This window comes from Lepisosteus oculatus, chromosome 19, assembly GCF_040954835.1.
Source record: "Lepisosteus oculatus isolate fLepOcu1 chromosome 19, fLepOcu1.hap2, whole genome shotgun sequence".
NCBI lineage: Eukaryota > Metazoa > Chordata > Actinopteri > Semionotiformes > Lepisosteidae > Lepisosteus > Lepisosteus oculatus.
The window spans coordinates 7,229,229-7,246,866 of record NC_090714.1 but is presented as its reverse complement, the minus strand read 5'-3'; the positions used below and the strand labels follow the sequence as shown (position 1 = coordinate 7,246,866).

Here is a 17,638-nt window from a genome sequence, read left to right as displayed (position 1 = left end):
GGGGGGTGTGGGGACAGGCGTCACCTGAGTTCAGGGATTGTGACTTTACTGTTAACAGTTCTCTAGCTTTTCACCTCCTTGCTTGTGTGAGTCCCTGTTTTGTAACAGTGCTGTTTTGTAGATAAGTGCTATTTATATAAAGTAACATAGAAATACGGAGAGAGTGGCATGGTGGTGCAGTAGGTAGAATTCCTGCCTTTCAGTGTTGTTGCCCTGCTTTCAATTCCTGGGGTTCTATCTGTGTGGAGTTTGTATGGTCTCCCCTTGTTCACGTGGGTTTCTTCCAGACGCTCTAGTCTCCTCCCACAGTACAAAGACATACTGGTAGATTAGTTGGCTTCTGTGAAAGCTGGCCCTGGTGTGAGTGTGTGTGAGCTTGTGTTTGTGTCCGTGTGTGTGCTGTGATGGACTGGCGTCCTGCCTTGTGCCCATTGCTTGCTGGGATAGACTCTGGATCCCCCACAGCCCTGCATTGAAGCAGTTAGAGGAGTGCTATCCATTAGCTCCAATAATAATGTACTTGCACATTTGTATATTCAAACTAAAGAAGTGCATAACAAAAGATTCTGTTGAAATGAACATCACTCTTCTATTCCAATGTTATTATGAAGCAGGACATTAAAGATGGTGTCTGATTTGCTTAGCACCTTAGGTGTTGCACAACAAACTTGCGAAACCAAAACTGTTTTGGCATCATCCCAGTGCTACATCAGCATCTCTCCAGTACCGATGCTGAAAAGTGGTCAAAAGTCCGATTTCTGTTTGTTTTACTGCATCGCTACTTATTTTCTCTCTTCACGCCTCATTCCCTGGGAATCAGGCTTATGGGTGCTTGTTTCATCTGCCTGTAAAAAATTCTACCCTTGCTTCTTGGGACTTCCTGGACAGCTAGTCAGTTTTACATGTGTCCTAAAGCATCTCGTTACCTTTTCTGATGGCTTGGCTCATTTTTAAGGATTTATAAAGATAAAAGATATCTTATACAAGATCTTGTTCTTGATGCAGAGACTAAAAAAGTGCTCAAGACTCTCTGCTTTTCTGGCGTTCTGCTTTAGAGCAACAGCATGAGTGTTCCAATGAAGTAAGCAAATAAACTTAAAATGGCTGAGGATTAAAACAATTAAACTCAGAAGATAAATGACACCTATTTCAGTTCCTTAAAAGTGCTCTGTAATGGCAGAGTCTTGGAGTCCAGCTAACTAGATATACTGTAATGCTGTGACAACATACAGTAATAGAAGAGTCCCAGCTTAGTACAGAAAGTAGAAAGTCTGTGGCAAATGAAATTGTTTCCCTTCCCACATGTTTTCTCCTCTTCCCTTTGACAGCAGGAGCTGCTGCCGTGGTTCTGATCCGAATCGAGGCTCGGACAAACCTGTTCCTGGGTAACAGGGGAATCTATGCTTAACTTGTTCCTGTTCCTGTTGTCTGTGGAGTATTGCTGTGCTGGCAATATCATGAGCAAAGACTTTGATGAATAAGTGCTGTAGTTTTAGCAGACAACAGTTACTAACCTTATGAACTAAAGAGATTGATCCTTGTATAAATACAGGCAGCCAGGGCTGATTTCTGCAGGCCTTTCCGTTTCTGGGTTGAGTCACTCCTGAGTCGATCCCTGCTGCTCACACTTGTGAGAGTCGTCCCAGGGACACCTTCACAGACGGAGACAAAAAGGGCCAGCGTCCCACTGTCCAGCAGCAGGGCTGTGCCTGACATGGCGTTCCGTCTCTCCCCCACTGTGTTCGATCCCGTCTCCTTCGTGAGAGAAGGAAGGCTTCTATGGAACAGACCAGGAGCCAGCAAGCTCTGTGCAAGGTGTCATTGAGAAGAAAAGCCCCCATGGCCCTTGTTTTCAGTGTTCAGTGTTCTTTTCATCCCCACTTGAGTACAGGGAGTTCAACCCGGTTCAGAGCTTTGCCCTTTTTTAGAAGATCGCAGTATAATACTGTGATCTGAGCTCTTCTGTGTAAAGGTGACTCTTCCATCAGCAGTGCTTGTTTAGTTTATGGGTGCAATTTGCTGCCTCTTTCTCTGTTGGATGTGGTTGTAAATAGCACAAGGATTTTAATACTTTAATGGCTTTGTTTTTCATTTAGGAAAAGACATTTCAGACTGTAATGAAACTGAAGTGCACGTAGTTTCCCCACAGTGTGCTAGCAAATATGGCCGTGTTTTTGTCTTGTGATCTGTTGATACATCAATGCCAAAGCCAGAATCATTCCTGTGTAACATTCCTGCCTGACAGCTGCTTTGTTTTAGTGCCTTTTTCACTCGCTATGAAAATTTGATGGTTGGCAAATGTTGTCTGTTTTAACATTGTTTTATCCTACTGTTAGGAGATGTCTTGGGTGGATCTGGCAGTCATCATTGCAACTTTCAGTGCCTGTTTTTATGTGGTTATGTCATATGAGGATCTGTGTAACTGAACCACTGAATTGTCAAGTCGGTCAATACAGAAAAACGCAGTAGCAAAATTGAGAGTCCACTTTTTGCTTCAGCTTTTAAGATCTTTCCATCTTTAGAAATTTCCTTTTGCCTTTCAACTTCCTCCAAAACATAGCTTTAAATTTTGTACAATTTACAAATAGAAAACCATGGTTGAAACACTAGCTGAACTATGTACAGTCATCTTTGTCTAGAGTGCATCTTCTGGGGTTTTGGAGGTTGCTAGGCGACATCCCGGTGGAGGCACCATGCTGGAGCATAGCTGACTGTGTTTCTGGGCTGGCGTTCACACAAGCCAGCAGACCAACCGGCGCGGGACTGAAATGGAAAATAGTGTTTTCTGAGAACGTAGCCAATAGGTGTATGTGCTGAGTTGTGAACATCCCTGCCCTGCCCCTCTTTTCCGTTGTTAAAATGGAGAAAAGCACATTAGAACAATCTTAAGTCCGAAGCAGTGCTTTGATCCTTAAGTATCTTGTATCATTCGCTTACTCTTTGTAATCAAAGTTGTGCATGGTTTTGTTGTCCTGTGTCAGAAGATCTTTCTCTGAGCAGGGAGTTTTTCTGCTCTGTTCCATTTATTTACTTAATAGCTGTGTGCAACTGAGTTTAGGTCTGTTATCCGAGTTCTACTACTACTGTGTTAGGCCGTTTTTTATTCTTTGCAGTTCAGTCGGCTTTGCCTTGTCAGCATGAGATATGGTGTAAAATCCTGCCAGGTTACCTTCAGGCTTGGCCACAGTGCTGCTTGAGTGAGGAGCTTTTCAAAGGATGCCCTTTGCTATGGAAACTCTTCCCCATCTCATTAGGCCATAGCACACAAAAACAGCTTGTGTGCAGTGTGTCACCTGAAAACCTTGATTCATTTCACTTAAGTGCTGAATCAGCCTGAAGGAATGGTGTGAGCATTTGTTATGCCCCAGCACAGTGCGATTTCAACAACTTAATGTGCTGAAGAAACAACAGCCGAAGGGGACTATTGTAAGGTTTTTCCTTTTTAGTGGAAGATCTGTGCTGCATTAAGAGTGGTAAAAAAAAATAAACCAGAGGTCCTTGTTTTATCTGGGATCAATCTGACCAGTTCATAGTAAAAGGAATTAGCCAATTAGGTGGGAGAGTGATCTGTACATAGTGCCTCTATGGTTTCAGCCTTTATCAATGAAACAAAATAAAAAATGGGCTTACAGCTTGCTGTTCACTCTGGTGTTCTAGTTTAGCCCATCACTACAGAGGGTACTGCTTACCTCTGATTTACCTTTAAGGTGAATATCGTGCCAATATCAGAAAAACAAAGCCTGTGGCTTTCTGTGACCCGTTCTGTACCACTTACACTGAGGTATGTACTGTAAGTATGAGAATATATCTCGCACTGAAGGGTGCAGCCATCTGAACTTGAGAATTTTCCTTGGAAAGTCCTGTAGCTCTAGATGCTGTGTGAGATATTGAAGAGAGCACCCACAGTGTTTTGAACCAAGTAAATGTCCCACAGGTTAGGAGTCCCTCCCCTGAAACAACTCAAACACCAAGAAGCTAGGAAGCAGTTACTGCAGCAAACACCATTACTGAGCTTTTTTTCTAATGGACTTGTAGGTCATAACTCCTGTAGAAAACAGATCTGTTTGCACAATTTCTTACAAAATACATTGCTTTATTATTCTGAAAATTACCCTGCTTTTCATAGATCCTAGTGTGAGGGTGTTAAGAGAGAATACTCCGGGTTCTCCAGAGTCGTCGCCTTTGACATTTAAGTATACACCAGAAGATAGAAGTAATTGCATTATATTGCTCTTTTTCACGCAGTGGAGAATAACAGCCTAGCAACACTTTGCAGTTCAGCAATAGACCGTAAAGGCATCACAATGGTTTGTAATGAGAAAAGGATTAGTGGACTCAATCCTTTTCCTTTGTTCCCTGACCAGACGCACTCTGCACACATTGTCTCTAGAGTTTGTGAAATAAACTGTGTTAATACAAACCGATTCTGTTTTTATACTGCTGTGCGAAAGTCTTAAAAATTTAGAATTAATCTGCTCTTCACATTACGTTTTTCTGCCTTTAAGCAGAAACCCAATTCTGTTTTGATCTTGTAGGGAAATGGTAGCCATTTACCCCCATCATGATAAATCAGCATTTTGTAGCACAAAACGTAGTTTAACTTTGCATGTTTAGGTATGTTGGGTGGCTAATATCAGAATCTTTATCATGGATACTCTAAGAGTGGAATACTAACAGGGCTAATTGGGCTTTATTTTTTTAAATTTGAACAGATGTGGTATCGCACAAAATGGAGGCTCAGTAATGAGATCCCAAAACATCTCATTCTTCTTGAACGTATATGTATTTTTTTAGGTAAGACCATGCTTAGTCCGTTTGGAAAGCAAGGCTGTTTACTGATACAAAAAAAACTTACAATGCTTACAATGAAATAAAGCATTTCAGCATTTCTAGTTCAGTCCTTGTAGGATACTTTTACATATGACCTGAGATGTGACACTTGTCTAAGGAGGAGCAAATGAAATTAACGAGAAAGAGTGTCTGACAGTGAATCAGTCGTATTTTATTGCTAAATGTGATGGATTAGCTACCACACATTTCATAGTAGGTATTCATTCATGCATAGTTTGATGATAATGTTTTTGAAGTTTCTTATCCACTTGAGTTAAAGATTGCTAAATGACAAACTCAGGTTTTTCCAAATTAAGCTGTATTAGTGACTGTGAAATGTATTATAATAGAAAACATTGTTGGAGACTTTGAGTAAATTGCTGATGCTTATAACATATAATATTGCAACTACTGATTTTGTCTAAGATGTAAGACTTTCGCACAGCAGTGTATATGTATTGAAAAGAATAGCAGAGAAACAAGTAGTACCGGTGAAACACGTTTGCTTAAAAACAATTCCTTTTTCCGTATTGTTTTGTAATAAGCCACAAGAAAATTAAGGTTTAGGTGCAACTTCAACAAAACAAGTCAGCATCTAAAACAGTTTTCTTTTTGTACAGTAATGTTCTTCATCAGAAACAGTAGTGTTTAATAAATTCTTTAGTCAGAAAATCATAACACATGATATTTGTTTTTTTCCCTTAACCTGAATAAGCTGCTTGTTCAGCCCCAGAGTGTCTTTTTTTAAATTACTTTAAATAACAAAAAGAAAATACAGTGCTTCCTCTCGCCTGCTTTTTTTGGTTTTATGGCGTGTTCTCCCAAGGCCCTTGTCCTTTCTCAGTTCTTCCTCTTTCTGTTGTTTCTAGCAGTTATGAGAAGCTTATTTTCGGAAGTCATTGGGGTACATTAAGGATATCTCAATCCAAACTTCCTGCACTTTTCCAAGAGGGTTGTCCGTGCCTAGACTTGACGTGTTTGACCCCAGTGCCTCAGGTCATCTGCGCCACTCCAGCCTAAAAGCCTCCCAGGATCCTTTGAGGAGCTGCTGGTGTTAAACTTCAGACACTTCACTCCTGACGGGGATCTGTAAGTCCAAGGTGTGATGACAGAAGCGATACAGCACGGACCAGCTGGCCTTCTGCTTGATGAACAACCTCAGCTTGTCCCTGAAAGTCTCTCCCAGGAAGCTGTAAATGATGGGGTTTAGGCAGCTGTTGGAGAAGGCCGCCAGGTTCACAATATGGCCCGTCAGCGGGTAGTCGTGCCTCAGCGTCTTGCCACTGCGCTGTGCAGGGTCTTCTGTGCCTTGGAGGAGCTGGATGCTGATGAAGACATTCTCGGGAAGCCAGCAGATGAAGAACACCAGGACTACCACCACAATCATGCGCAGGGCCTTCTGCCGCCTGGGCCAGAGGCCCCGGTGTTTCTGGGCCCTCATGAGGATGCGGACAATCAGCGAGTAGCAGAGGCCAATGATTGAGAAAGGAACCAGGAACCCTATGGTCACCTCTAGCCACTGGATCTCAAGGACATTGGCAAAACAGAAGTGGACCTCGCCGGTGTGCTGAGTCTGCACGATGGTGAAGGGGAGCAGGGTGGCCAGGATGGAGGCCATCCAGATGAGACTGCAGCTTAGCTTAGCGTGCTGCATTGTCCGCAGGGGGCTGCTGCTCATGGCGCTGGCCAGAGCCACGTACCTGTCGAAGCTCATCCAGGTCAGGAAGAAGATGCTGCTGTACATGTTGATCTGAAGGAAGAGGGACATGAAGGTGCAGAGGATGGCGATGTCGTAGTACTTCTCATTAAGGTTGAAGACCTCGATCAGGGAGTCCGCCACCAGGATGAGGTCGGCCACCGCCAGGTTGACAAAGTAGAGGTCAGGGATAGTCATCTTGTCCCGATGGTTAAGGTTGACAACCAAGATGAGGATGTTCCCGATGAAGCCGATGGGGAAGAGGAAAATGGTGTACAAACAGGAGAGGAAGAGGCTGATGATGTAGAACTGGTAGGTATCATGGGTCTCCTCAGGCAAGTCCTGGAAATCAGTTTTATTGCAGTCGTACGAAGTGTTCAGCTTCAGTGCTGTGCAGTTCCCATAAATGTGAAACAGTGTGGTCGCCTGCACTTCCATACTGCTTGTTACGTTTTTGGCTTTGGCTGCCCCGAATTACAGGTCACATGGCTTCTGATTGCAGCTACATCTTTCACACTTTTAAATCCCCTAGTGCACCACTTATGCCTATGACAAGGGTCTTGCCCGACGCAGAGTTTGCATTCTGGCATCAGACACTGCTCTGCCCCAGACAAGAGCTGACTGAATCCATTCTGACCAATAGTTTATCTCATAACAAAGGGACAGAAAGGGCTGGTGAAAAACTCCATTTTTTTTTATTCCACTCTTTGTAACTGTAAGTGAGTCAGATTGGTGCGATCCATTGCTTGTGACTTGGAGCTGCGGTTTTTATTTTATTTTCAGTTTTCCAGATGTTTTCTCTCCCAGTCCATTTGAATGTTAATTCACCGCTGTGCTGCTTTTGACGGCAGTGCTGTGACACCTGAGCTGGGGAGAAAAGGAAAAAAAAGTTATTACATTAAAAAAAAGATTAGGTGTACAGTGTCTGGTTTAAATTGCTTTGGCATTGTGGTCTTGGCCAGCTCTTACCACTCTTGTTTTTCAAACACTTCCTCTTTCTAGCCCCCTGGCTGTTATCTAAACCTCAAAGCTGGATCTGCAGCTACAGTAGCTATTCCAACCATCCAGAAGGCTTGCTGGCTTCGTGTCTCGTGGTCTATCGCACCACAGCAGATTTCAAGCATCCACCTGGAGTGGAAGCAGGGGGCAAAGTTGCGACCCCTCAAGTTTTGGAATTATCACAAAAATAATCCACTTTTTCACCGAACATCTTATTTTAAAACCATTGATAATATTCCAACTTATAGATTTTTCTTTACCTGGGGAATCTGGAGAGATAGGTCTGAGAATATGACTGGCCTCACTGAAGAGGTGAGAGTTAGCTGGAGTTTGTGAAAACAGTTCATGCATTATCTGCTGTCTTAAGTTGGTCAGTAAGACTTAGGAAGACCTGATGTATTTGCTGCTATATGCCGTTGTCTTTCGTGGTAATGCTCGTGCTGAGCAATTTTTATTTCCTTTAGCTACTTCGATTTACCTTTTGAATTTGCTAACCAGCTTAACCAGAGACACCGGGAGTCTCAAACTCCCAGCTGCCCAAACCTGGAGCTTCCTGATGATCAATTTTAAATGCCACTAGAGTCCAACCTTCCACTTTTGCCTACTGTTCATTGTCTCTGTCAGACATAACCTTGTCATCAGGACTAATACTTGTAGCATTTTGGCCTTTAGAATAGCCTGTCATGTGGTTACATTAGCTAAACTTCACAATTAATACTGATGCCGACATGTAAATTAAGACCCGCAGTCAACTCCAACTTTAAAAACCCCTTTTTCAAAGGGACTCGTGTGCCCTAAGCGGTCTGATTAGATGCACCTGGTGTGTTAAGTGGCACTAAAGAAGGTTAAAATGCAAACCAGAATGTTAAACACATGCATTGAAGAGCAAGCTCAAAATCCTCTCCTGATCCTTTTGCACACCCTCTCACACTGGTCTAAGCGTGGTGATTATTAATCAGGCGCTGAAGTGATTTGAAACTTGTTAAAATGCAAGCTGACTTGTTAATTAGCTAAATGCGAATGGGCCGTCAGCACTGGGCGATGCGACGCGAGACAGCCTATATAAAGCCTGGCAGCGCAGGCTCTCTGTGCTTCAGCTGGGGCATGCAGCAGCAAGCCCAGCACTCCAGCTTCCAGACGTTAAAATGCTTTAGTGGCGCTTGAATGTCCTGTTTTGTTTGATGCAGATTTTGCTTCTGCTGTTGTATATTTTGTTGAAAATCTTATACATCTGTGCTCCTATAAATGAATTGGTATCAATTTCTGTCTGTAGAAAGTCATGAAAGGATGTCTTTCTTGTGCAGCAGAAATTTGAGAGTTGGTTGTAATGATTTAAATTTTGTCCGTTTAGTCTTGGCTTTAAGTATGCATACATTACCTCACCTCAAGTGTTAGAGTAAATGTTGGGTATTTATCAGCATTTCCTGTTCCTTTTGGTAATTCATTTTATATGGCACATAAAAATAGCACCCTGCACATAGCTGAACCAGCTCAGCTATAAATAGGTAGCATACAGGTAAAAGACCATAATACTCGGTGACTTGCATAGTGTTGCACTGTCTACAATTTGTGGATTTCAGGAGGAAAACAGCTGAGCGCTTTATTGCAAAAAACAAAAGAAAAACATTGCATTGCTGTAGAGGTTAAATCTTTGCATTTATATAATCGAAAGAGTACCCTGTGGGTTATAAGAAAACGAAATAAAATAAATATACACAAAAATCTAATGAGATCTAATTAAGCATAACGCTTTGATATTTATTTAGAAGGTTTTAAAATGGTGGGTTTTTAAGAATCGGCACTCATTAATTCATTAATTCAAATGCATACAAAGTGTATAGACCCTCAGTATGAGAATGGGCTTTCTAATTGGGCACACTGATTCAGAACTTCCTAGGTAATGAAAGTGTTAGTAGTAACCAGTCGTTATGAGCAGGAAATGTTTCAAAACATAATGAGTGACTGGTTTGTTTCTACTTTAACGTGCATTGATTGCCACAAGCTGAGAAACTTTTTTTAATATATTGGAGCTTTGCATTAATTAAAAATGTAATCACTTTGAGCACACAGAACTTTGAGCAGACAGGCTCCCTTCCCCTAGCCTTTTAATTTTCCACAGAAAACTGGCGTTGCATTATTTATGATTCCCAGCTGATCTGGCTTCTCCACGATGAAGATCAGTCTGCGGCCAACGCTGCAAATGCATTTTAATCCTGGGGTAATATTAGAAGCCTTAATCTAAAAAAAAAAACTTCCTTGGTGCAATAACCCTTTCTGTTAATAATTGTACTGTAATGAAGTTGGTGCTCCAGCACTGCATTAGGTCTACCAGTCCTGTGGAACACAAGCATGAGGCGTTCTGCCTGCCGACATCAAAGTGAATGGGAGAAGGCCGATTGCGCTCTCGGTAATTACTGTGACCTTTCATGGCTGGGGTGAGAGCTTGCTGGATTTGCAGACCATCTCAACGTACGGGAAGGAACCGAAGAGCTCCCAGCAGACGTCCAAAATCCAAAAGATTTGCTTTGGAAACTGACGGAGATGAATGGCAGAAGTGCAGAAGAAAGGCACGAGCAAGACAATTCGTTTGTGTTTTGACCAGTCTGTCACTGGGGCTCATTGTGCAGGAGTCCTCTGCAGTAACATCGGAGTGCTTTCAGTGTGGGATGCTGTGACCCTGAATAAACGAGGTGTAGGTACTTGCAGACTTCCAGAAACTCTGCTCTCCTCACAACAATTATTAGATATCTTGCTCAACAATACATGGCTTAATTTCCAATTACTATGTATTGGATGTGTGCTGTAATGAATATCTTTTGGTAATATGAAAGATGTACATTTCTTGCTTTGGGGTATCATTCTTAAGAACTAGTAGTTTAATCAGCTTGAAAAATTGAAACAGCTTAACGACAATGGAACAAGTAAAGGTTTATTCTGTGCTGAAAAGAAAACGGACACAGCTTGTGGAACCTTGTTCAGGTGTGATGAAGAAGACACCTGAAGAAGGCTCCACAGCCAAAATTGTATCTCCTTTCTTTTCCTTCCAGCATGGAATAAACCTTTACCTGTTCCTTTGCAGCTACCTACTTGAACAGCTTGATGGCTCTCAGTGCTCATAGTGTCACTCCTAGTTGTGTCCAAGATTTCTGAAGACTTTTCACAACAGAGTATCTATATGTAGGTTTGTGTGTGTCAGTGTTTCTGACCATTCAATCAGTTGATGTAAAACCTTCAGGCTAGTAATCCAGACTGACGTCTTTTTAATTTCTGATGAATCACAATAAACTTGCACAAATTCCCAAACCTAATAAACATTAAGAAAAACCTAATTCCAATAACTGCTTTAATAATATATAATTGTTTTTGCACCTCTACTCTGCGCCTCTTGGCAGTGGCTCTGCTCAGTGGGCACCCGTGCTGATGGGCTTGTGCCGGCAGACGTGGCACCTCTGATGGTGGCCATTTGCTGGTAGAAACCCAGCACTGTGTGACCCAGACTGCAAGAGAGCACCCAAAGGGGCCTCTTCAGAGAACAACCAACTTCCCCTGATCTGGAAGCTTTATAATGAATCAAACAAGATAATGAAGCAACCTGACATGAGGCAAAATATTTGAGAATGAGAATAGTTGTTTTTTTTCCCCTCGCGGCCCCTTTTTTTCCATGAAAAAGTTTGGTAGTGCTATTATCTTTCTGGTCGGCAGAGAGATATTGTTGCTGCACTTTGGGGTGACAGTGGGAAAAGGTAGCTCGGCATGCTGAAGCAAGAAAGAAAAAAAGAAGGAAATGTACTTGTGCAGTGTGACTGTTGGATGAGTTTACATAAAGAAGGTAGAATATCCATTTTAAAATAAACTGGTCTCTTGCTGTTTTTTTCAGACTGGATATTAGTTTTCATATTCCTGTACCCTGCCATTTGCTTTCCTGGATTGAACCTCAAGAAATCTGTTTTGTGACTCGGCTAAATGAACATGCAAAGACACTGTAAACGTGCTTTGGCATATTCTCATCAACACTTGCTCTGTTTATCGTGAGGACCGTTCACAAGTAAGGTGTATTTTCAAGCCTGAATGTTTAATTTTCGTACGTCCTGCTTTTGCTGAGACCATTGTCTTAGCGACCTTAGTAAACCATATTACGCTCATCTGCAAAGGATCTGATCATCAGTTGTTGTGAGAAGGTGTCTGCTGAGCCTCATCAGTCATGCAGTAAAAGAAAGCTTTCCTGTGTACTGGAGAATGAAGCGCTAAGATGACATGCAGGTCCACGTTAAAAGCTACAGAACTCAAGTCTAAATTTCCCAGACGCTTATAAGAGATGCAATGGAGTTTCTGACAGAGGGAGGCTGTGGAGCTTCAGCCGAGAAATGACAAGATTCCTTAAAAAAAGTAAGTGTATACTACCAAAGCACACAAGCACGCACATAACTGAGCAATATCTTGCCCTAGTCCTAAAGCCAGAGTCAGGCCATCTCGCGGCTGTGTGTGGCGAGACCCCGGTCTCTGGGAAGAGTGAGCCTGTAGCCTGCGCTGCTCAGCCCAGGTGCCTGTAGAGCTCAGTGGCTGCTGGTACCAGAGGACTTGAATTATGCATGGTCTCGCTTTCTATGACCAACTAAATTCGTGGTACAGAATTTCCCACTGGGATGTTTTCTTTTGTTCGAACCAGCCAGACACTTCTTGTCCCAGTTTTTGTTTTAAATCCCTTTGTCGATTTATGCCACGGCGTCCTCAGATTTCTTTCCAAGGTTCTTTAAACATGAGCCTTTGTCAGCAAGAGACCCAGTTATTTTCGGAGAACCGCATGTGCGATACTCCTTTCCTTTCAGCTAGACTGGCGGCTGCTCTTTATTTTAAATTCAGCACCGTGCTACTTGGAGGATCGCCTTCCCAAGGTAACAGTACGCCTGCAAGCTTAAGCAAAGCCAAGATCGGACCACTTTAGGCAAAGCGATTGTATTGCTGAAGTTTCTGGGCTGATGCTGACAATGATGCTTTCTTTGTTTTACATTAGAGAAAAAAGACATCTGCAAGATTCAAACGCGATCTTGGCCGAGTGAAAGAATGGACTTACTTTTCTGGTGAAGGCTTGTTGCTCATTCTGTCTGCTTCTCCGGGGCAGAAGAAACTGCTGAGCCGCGAAGTAGTCCCCATCTCCGCGCTCGCCAGCGCTGTGGAGCACTTTGAGCTGCTGAGGTAGTGCAGTCGCCTGCTCCTCTGAACGCCACCTGCTGTTCAGCCCAGCCGAGGAGAGAGAGAGAGCCGTCCATAAGCAGCAAATCACAAAATGTGCTTGCTCCCGGTGCTAGCCTCCCCTCCCCACCGCCTCCTCCACCTCCCTCAGTCACCGTGGAAACTTCCCCACAGCTGAGCCGTGCCAGGACTCTGTCTAAGCACTGCTCTGTCCAGGGGTCGCCCTCCACAGTCAAACTTTCAATGAATGTCCCAGATTTCGCTTGGCATCAGGGGCTGTACAGACTGGGGGACGCTTTGTGGTTTGTTTCCTAGCCGTTTGTGCCTTGAAACCCCTGAGCTCTTCGTTGTTAAGAACTCATTTCCCTAGGATTAAAGCAGTGCTCTGCCAAGACTGTGGAAAAGGCTCCTGGAACAAACGTGAAGCACAGTTTCTTTTTTAACTTTTTATTTAACAATGAAAAGATTTACAAATACAACATATACAAAGTAAAATAATGAACTGCTTTCACCGTTATTATTTTTTTAATATATTATTAATTCTTTTCATTATGAGAGCATAGATCGAAGGTTACATCTAGAAATATAATCAGCAAAGACACGACAAGTAACCAACAATCTAGATGAAAGACTGCTTCATGCTCTTTCACAGTGAAGCACAGTTTCTCAAAGCCTTTCAGGACTGTCAGTGCTTGCAGATTTCTAATTTCTACATGCAGCAGGCATAAAGCACTTTTCCATTATTGGTAATACTGCAGAAAATGGAAAAAAAAAAAGATTAGATATTACATTGTGGTAAAGCTAGTAACTTTTTTTTTGTTAACAAAAGTCATTCAATTTTTAGAATGTCTTCAGCTCTGTTATGCTTCTAAACTTTTCATGTTTCCATGTTCTGACTGAGGGAATTTTGTTCTGTTTTTAGAAAATAGTTTTCAAGTAGTGCTGTGTTATGTTTGAGCTAGGTGCCTCCCACCGGTTATAAAATTTCCTGAATGCATTTTATGAAAAGAATTGTGCTCTTCCTAATGCTTCATGGGTGAAACTGGACGTGTGATATAACCAGGACTGTCTTGACTGGCAGAGAAGAGCAGTAAATGGAAACGCTGCAGGCTGCTCCTTGCCTTGACTTTCCTGTGTAGGAGGGTGTTCAAAGGACCCGCCTGACTCCTGCATTGTTCGCAGAACAATGAGAGGAGGCCATTTGGTTAATAAGCTCTAGCTGTGCTTCTGTAGAGCCAGCACTGTTTCTGTTGTTTTGCGTGATGTGTTTTCAGGTATTTTGCCCCCACCTGTCTCTGTGGATCAATGACATTTCCGCAAAGAAGGAAAGCGAGCTGCTAATTTTCAGGCTCACTGCAGCGTCACACCGGAGGCTCGTTCGTTTGCAGTACAGCCCACGTCTCAGGGGCAAAGGCATCTTCCTTTTGAGACGAGCGTACGCCTCCCGTCTGCTGACGGAGCCTAGCTGGTCCAGGGGCTTGAGCTATCATGCGCTCACACAGCAGCACCGCGTTCTCTGTGGGGTCCTTCATAATTAACCTCTTTATTTTTCACCCCAGGGGAAGAATACATTTGTCAGTTCACACTGTGCTAAACAGTCCCTGCTAAATGTCCCTTCTCCTTTCTAAGCGGCCTGTACTCCTGGAAGTATTCCACATGAGAATTTCACTAGTGCTGTCAACTTCAATGTGGTCTATCAGGTATCGTTTTCCTAGCTAGCAGCTATATCACCCTGAACTCACAGCTGACCACCCACTGAAACCCAGCAGGTATGAGCCTGGTCAGTATCTGGATGGGAGACCTCCAGGGAAAAACTAAGGTTATTGCTGGAAGAGGTGTTACTGGGACCAGTCGGGGGAGCTCACCCTGCAGTATGTGTGGTTCCTAATTCTCCAGTATAGTGACGGGGACGAAAAGGTGGTGTTCTTTGTGAATCTGAGGTGCTGACTCTCTGTGGTAATTAAAAATCCCAGGGTGTTTCCTGAGAAGAATAGGGGTGTTACTTAATTTCCCAAATTGGTTTTTACCAATCATGGTCTCCTAATAATCCCCATCTCTGAACTGGCTTCATCACTCTGTTCTCCTACTCACTGATAGCTGCTGTGTGGTGAGTGTACTGGTGCACTATGGCTGCCCCTACCTTACTGTAAAAGGCATCCATCCTTTGGATGAGATGTAAAGCTGAGGTCCTGACTCTCAGTGGTTATTAAAAACACCAGGGTGTTTCTTGAGAAGAGTACGGGTGTTACCCTGGTGTCCTGGCCAAATTTCCTATTGGCCTTTACCAATCATGGCCTCCTAAAAATCCCCATGTCTGATTTGGCTTCATCAATCTGTTCTCCTCCCAACCGATAGCTGGTGTGTGGCGCCTTTGGCTGCCATCGCATCTACCAGTAGGGGCTACACATTGGTTGTGATGGAAGGGAGTCCCCATTATTTTTAAAGTTCTTTGAGTGGAGTATCCAGAAAAGTGCTAAATAAGTGTAAGGAGTATTTGGCATATTTACCATTAAGTGACTTCTTGGGGAAGCGAAACTGCACGGGTGTCTGGTGCAGACAAGGACAGCCAAATACATCTTTCAGATGTGAAGCAGGGCTTTGCTATAATTTGATCACAGTGGCTATGTAAGAAATGGTATCAGACTAGAGTTAAGTTAAAACTAATTTTCGCAAGCATTGCTCGATAGTCGTCTTCTTAATGCTATTAGGCGTTTCCTTTGCAATTTGTCTGTATACTGTGCATGTTAAGATACAGTATGCATAAATATACCATGCTACTGTATCTGCATCTATCTATGCCTTGTCCAAGTGATCAGATGGCAAATGAGCTCTGCGGGATGGATTGCTCATATTTCCAGAAGGTGTGATTAATGAGTGCTTGCCCACGTTCCATTAAGAGATTTGTGAATAGTGCAGTGCCTGTAGTTCGGTGCATACTGTAGGAGAACAGGCTGTCCTGATTGGCCTGGCTGTGATGCTCAGACTGTTCGTTTTCTGCTGGCTCACAGGACGCTCTGCTGCGAGCTGTTTTTGAAGGCTATGCCAAGGAAGCAAGGCCGGAGCTCTTCATTTGACATAAGCTATAGGCCAAAGAAGCAATGAGCCTTTGCCATGCCTGGGGAAGCAGGAAATAAAAGGCAGGTTTTAGACAATAAAACTAGTTTATGTACTGTATACCATAAACATGGAGCCAGATTTAAATAAAAAAACAGCGATTTGTGAGCTGTAAATCACGAATTAGCAAAATCCCACTTTAACTCAAGATGGTAGTTGCACTGTTTTTTTCAGAAATGGTTAGGAAATCTTTATGGGGGGGATGGGGGTGCTAAAATCATTTAGTGGAAGCTCCTTTGTATCTCCTCCACTAATGGCATGTAATCTAGAGTCCTGCTCTGTGATTTTTATAATTGTTGTTATCTATTTGCATACAGTGAGTCATAAAATACAATGAGTCATTAAAAAACATCCTTTTTTTGGAGGTGGGTACAGGCTTTTGAATTCCAACAGGAATAATGTTTGCTTCTGTCCACGGTGATTATTATGTGGTGAAGTGGAGGGCTGTGATGAGTCTCGAAACCATGTGTGTGTCTATAATTTCTAAAATTAACGAGGCCCCAGGGGACGCCGGCTCTAGGTTTCAGAGATCCCAGTGGAGGGAGAGAGGATGGGCAGCTCTCTGCAAGCAGCTCCTGTCCCTTCTACCTTTCTGCCCCAGTGGGTCCTGCAGCCCGGAGCTGGAACAGCCATGGGTGTGCTGTGGCGCACAGGAAACACAGGGTTTGTCAGGAAGGCTGCATGCTTTGAGTGCACCCCCACTTTCCAGAGGCGGGGCTGCTGGGGCTCCTCCCCCCTTCAGTCTCCCCATTAGGGGTCTCCCTTACAGGGCGCAGAATGTGTTTTTGTGTTTAGAGATCGCTTGAATTATTCCCATAATGGGCCAAGATGAAGGTGCGCCACTCTGTCGGCTCCAGGCTGCTGCACGGTCTCCAGGCCCATCTGCTTTAGATCACAGATGATACATTACACTAAAACAAGCCAGCGGTCACATCCGAGACCTGGCTAGGAGTCTGCAGCAATCTCATCACTGACAGTCACTCAAGCTCCTCGATTGTCATTTCATGTGTTGGCATTTAGGAAGGCGGTTCTTTACTTAGTTGATATTGATTTCCAATCAATTTAATTTTGATTAAAATTGATTGGAAATTGATTAGTTGTGCTCGAGCACCCATTTCAAACATGTTTATACCGGATTCCCCCCTGCCCCCATCACACCTTTTCCTGGACACTGCTGAGTGTCAGTATTTTTAAGTCCTCTTTCCTGGGGAACTTTAAGCAAAGCCTTCTGAATTCAAAATTTGCCATATCTGATGTCCAGTGTGTACCTTTTACTGTTGGTGCTTGTTCAAAGAACTTAGTTTATCAGACAAGAACTACCTTTTATAAATCTATGCTATTTCCATAGACATTATCCATGTCTAGTTCAGTGATCATGATCCTCTAGTTCAGTGGTTCTCAAACTGTGGTACGCCTACCGGCAGTGGTACGTGGAGTGCCGCCAGGTGGTATGCCAAATGACCCTGGAACTGTGTCATGTGCGCTGAAAAATCAGGACGGGTTTTCATATTTTGTATTTTAATACGTGTCGTATACGCAGCCTACGTACTGCGATACAGTGCACGCTAATGCTTCAGTGGACACAAGAGATACTCTGTAATTCTATACCACTCTATAGGAATGCGTGCTACGGATGCAAGTGACCAATTGTATTTAAAAAAAGCTTCTGTATCTCCAGCAAATAGGGAGGAAGGAGAATGTGTGTGATTTTGGAACAATCCCAACGTTGTAAACACAGGAATGCATAGAAATACGTGCTACGAACGCAGGTAATGTTGTGAGCACACGAAAGCGTGATAACGGAAAAAT

General features: G+C 43.2%; 2 protein-coding genes across 3 annotated transcripts in view; one reads left to right on the top strand and one right to left on the bottom strand.

Moving 5' to 3' along the window:
• Positions 1-17,638, top strand: part of LOC102689887 (uncharacterized protein C7orf50 homolog) — a 129,419-nt gene that overhangs the window by 20,079 nt on the left and 91,702 nt on the right. The gene's annotated exons all lie outside the window — the stretch shown is intronic.
• On the bottom strand, positions 4,073-12,790 carry gper1 (G protein-coupled estrogen receptor 1). 2 transcript variants are annotated; one of them, XM_015360030.2, is made up of 2 exons: positions 12,597-12,790; positions 4,073-7,393 (listed from the first exon to the last, which is right to left on the bottom strand). In XM_015360030.2, exon 2 carries the CDS (start codon positions 6,962-6,964, stop codon positions 5,885-5,887), a length of 1,080 nt encoding a protein of 359 aa, XP_015215516.1. In that variant the 5' UTR covers positions 6,965-7,393; positions 12,597-12,790; the 3' UTR covers positions 4,073-5,884. The 2 variants fall into 2 exon arrangements, with proteins under 2 accessions (XP_015215516.1, XP_015215517.1); XM_015360031.2 differs by having other exon boundaries at positions 4,073-7,388.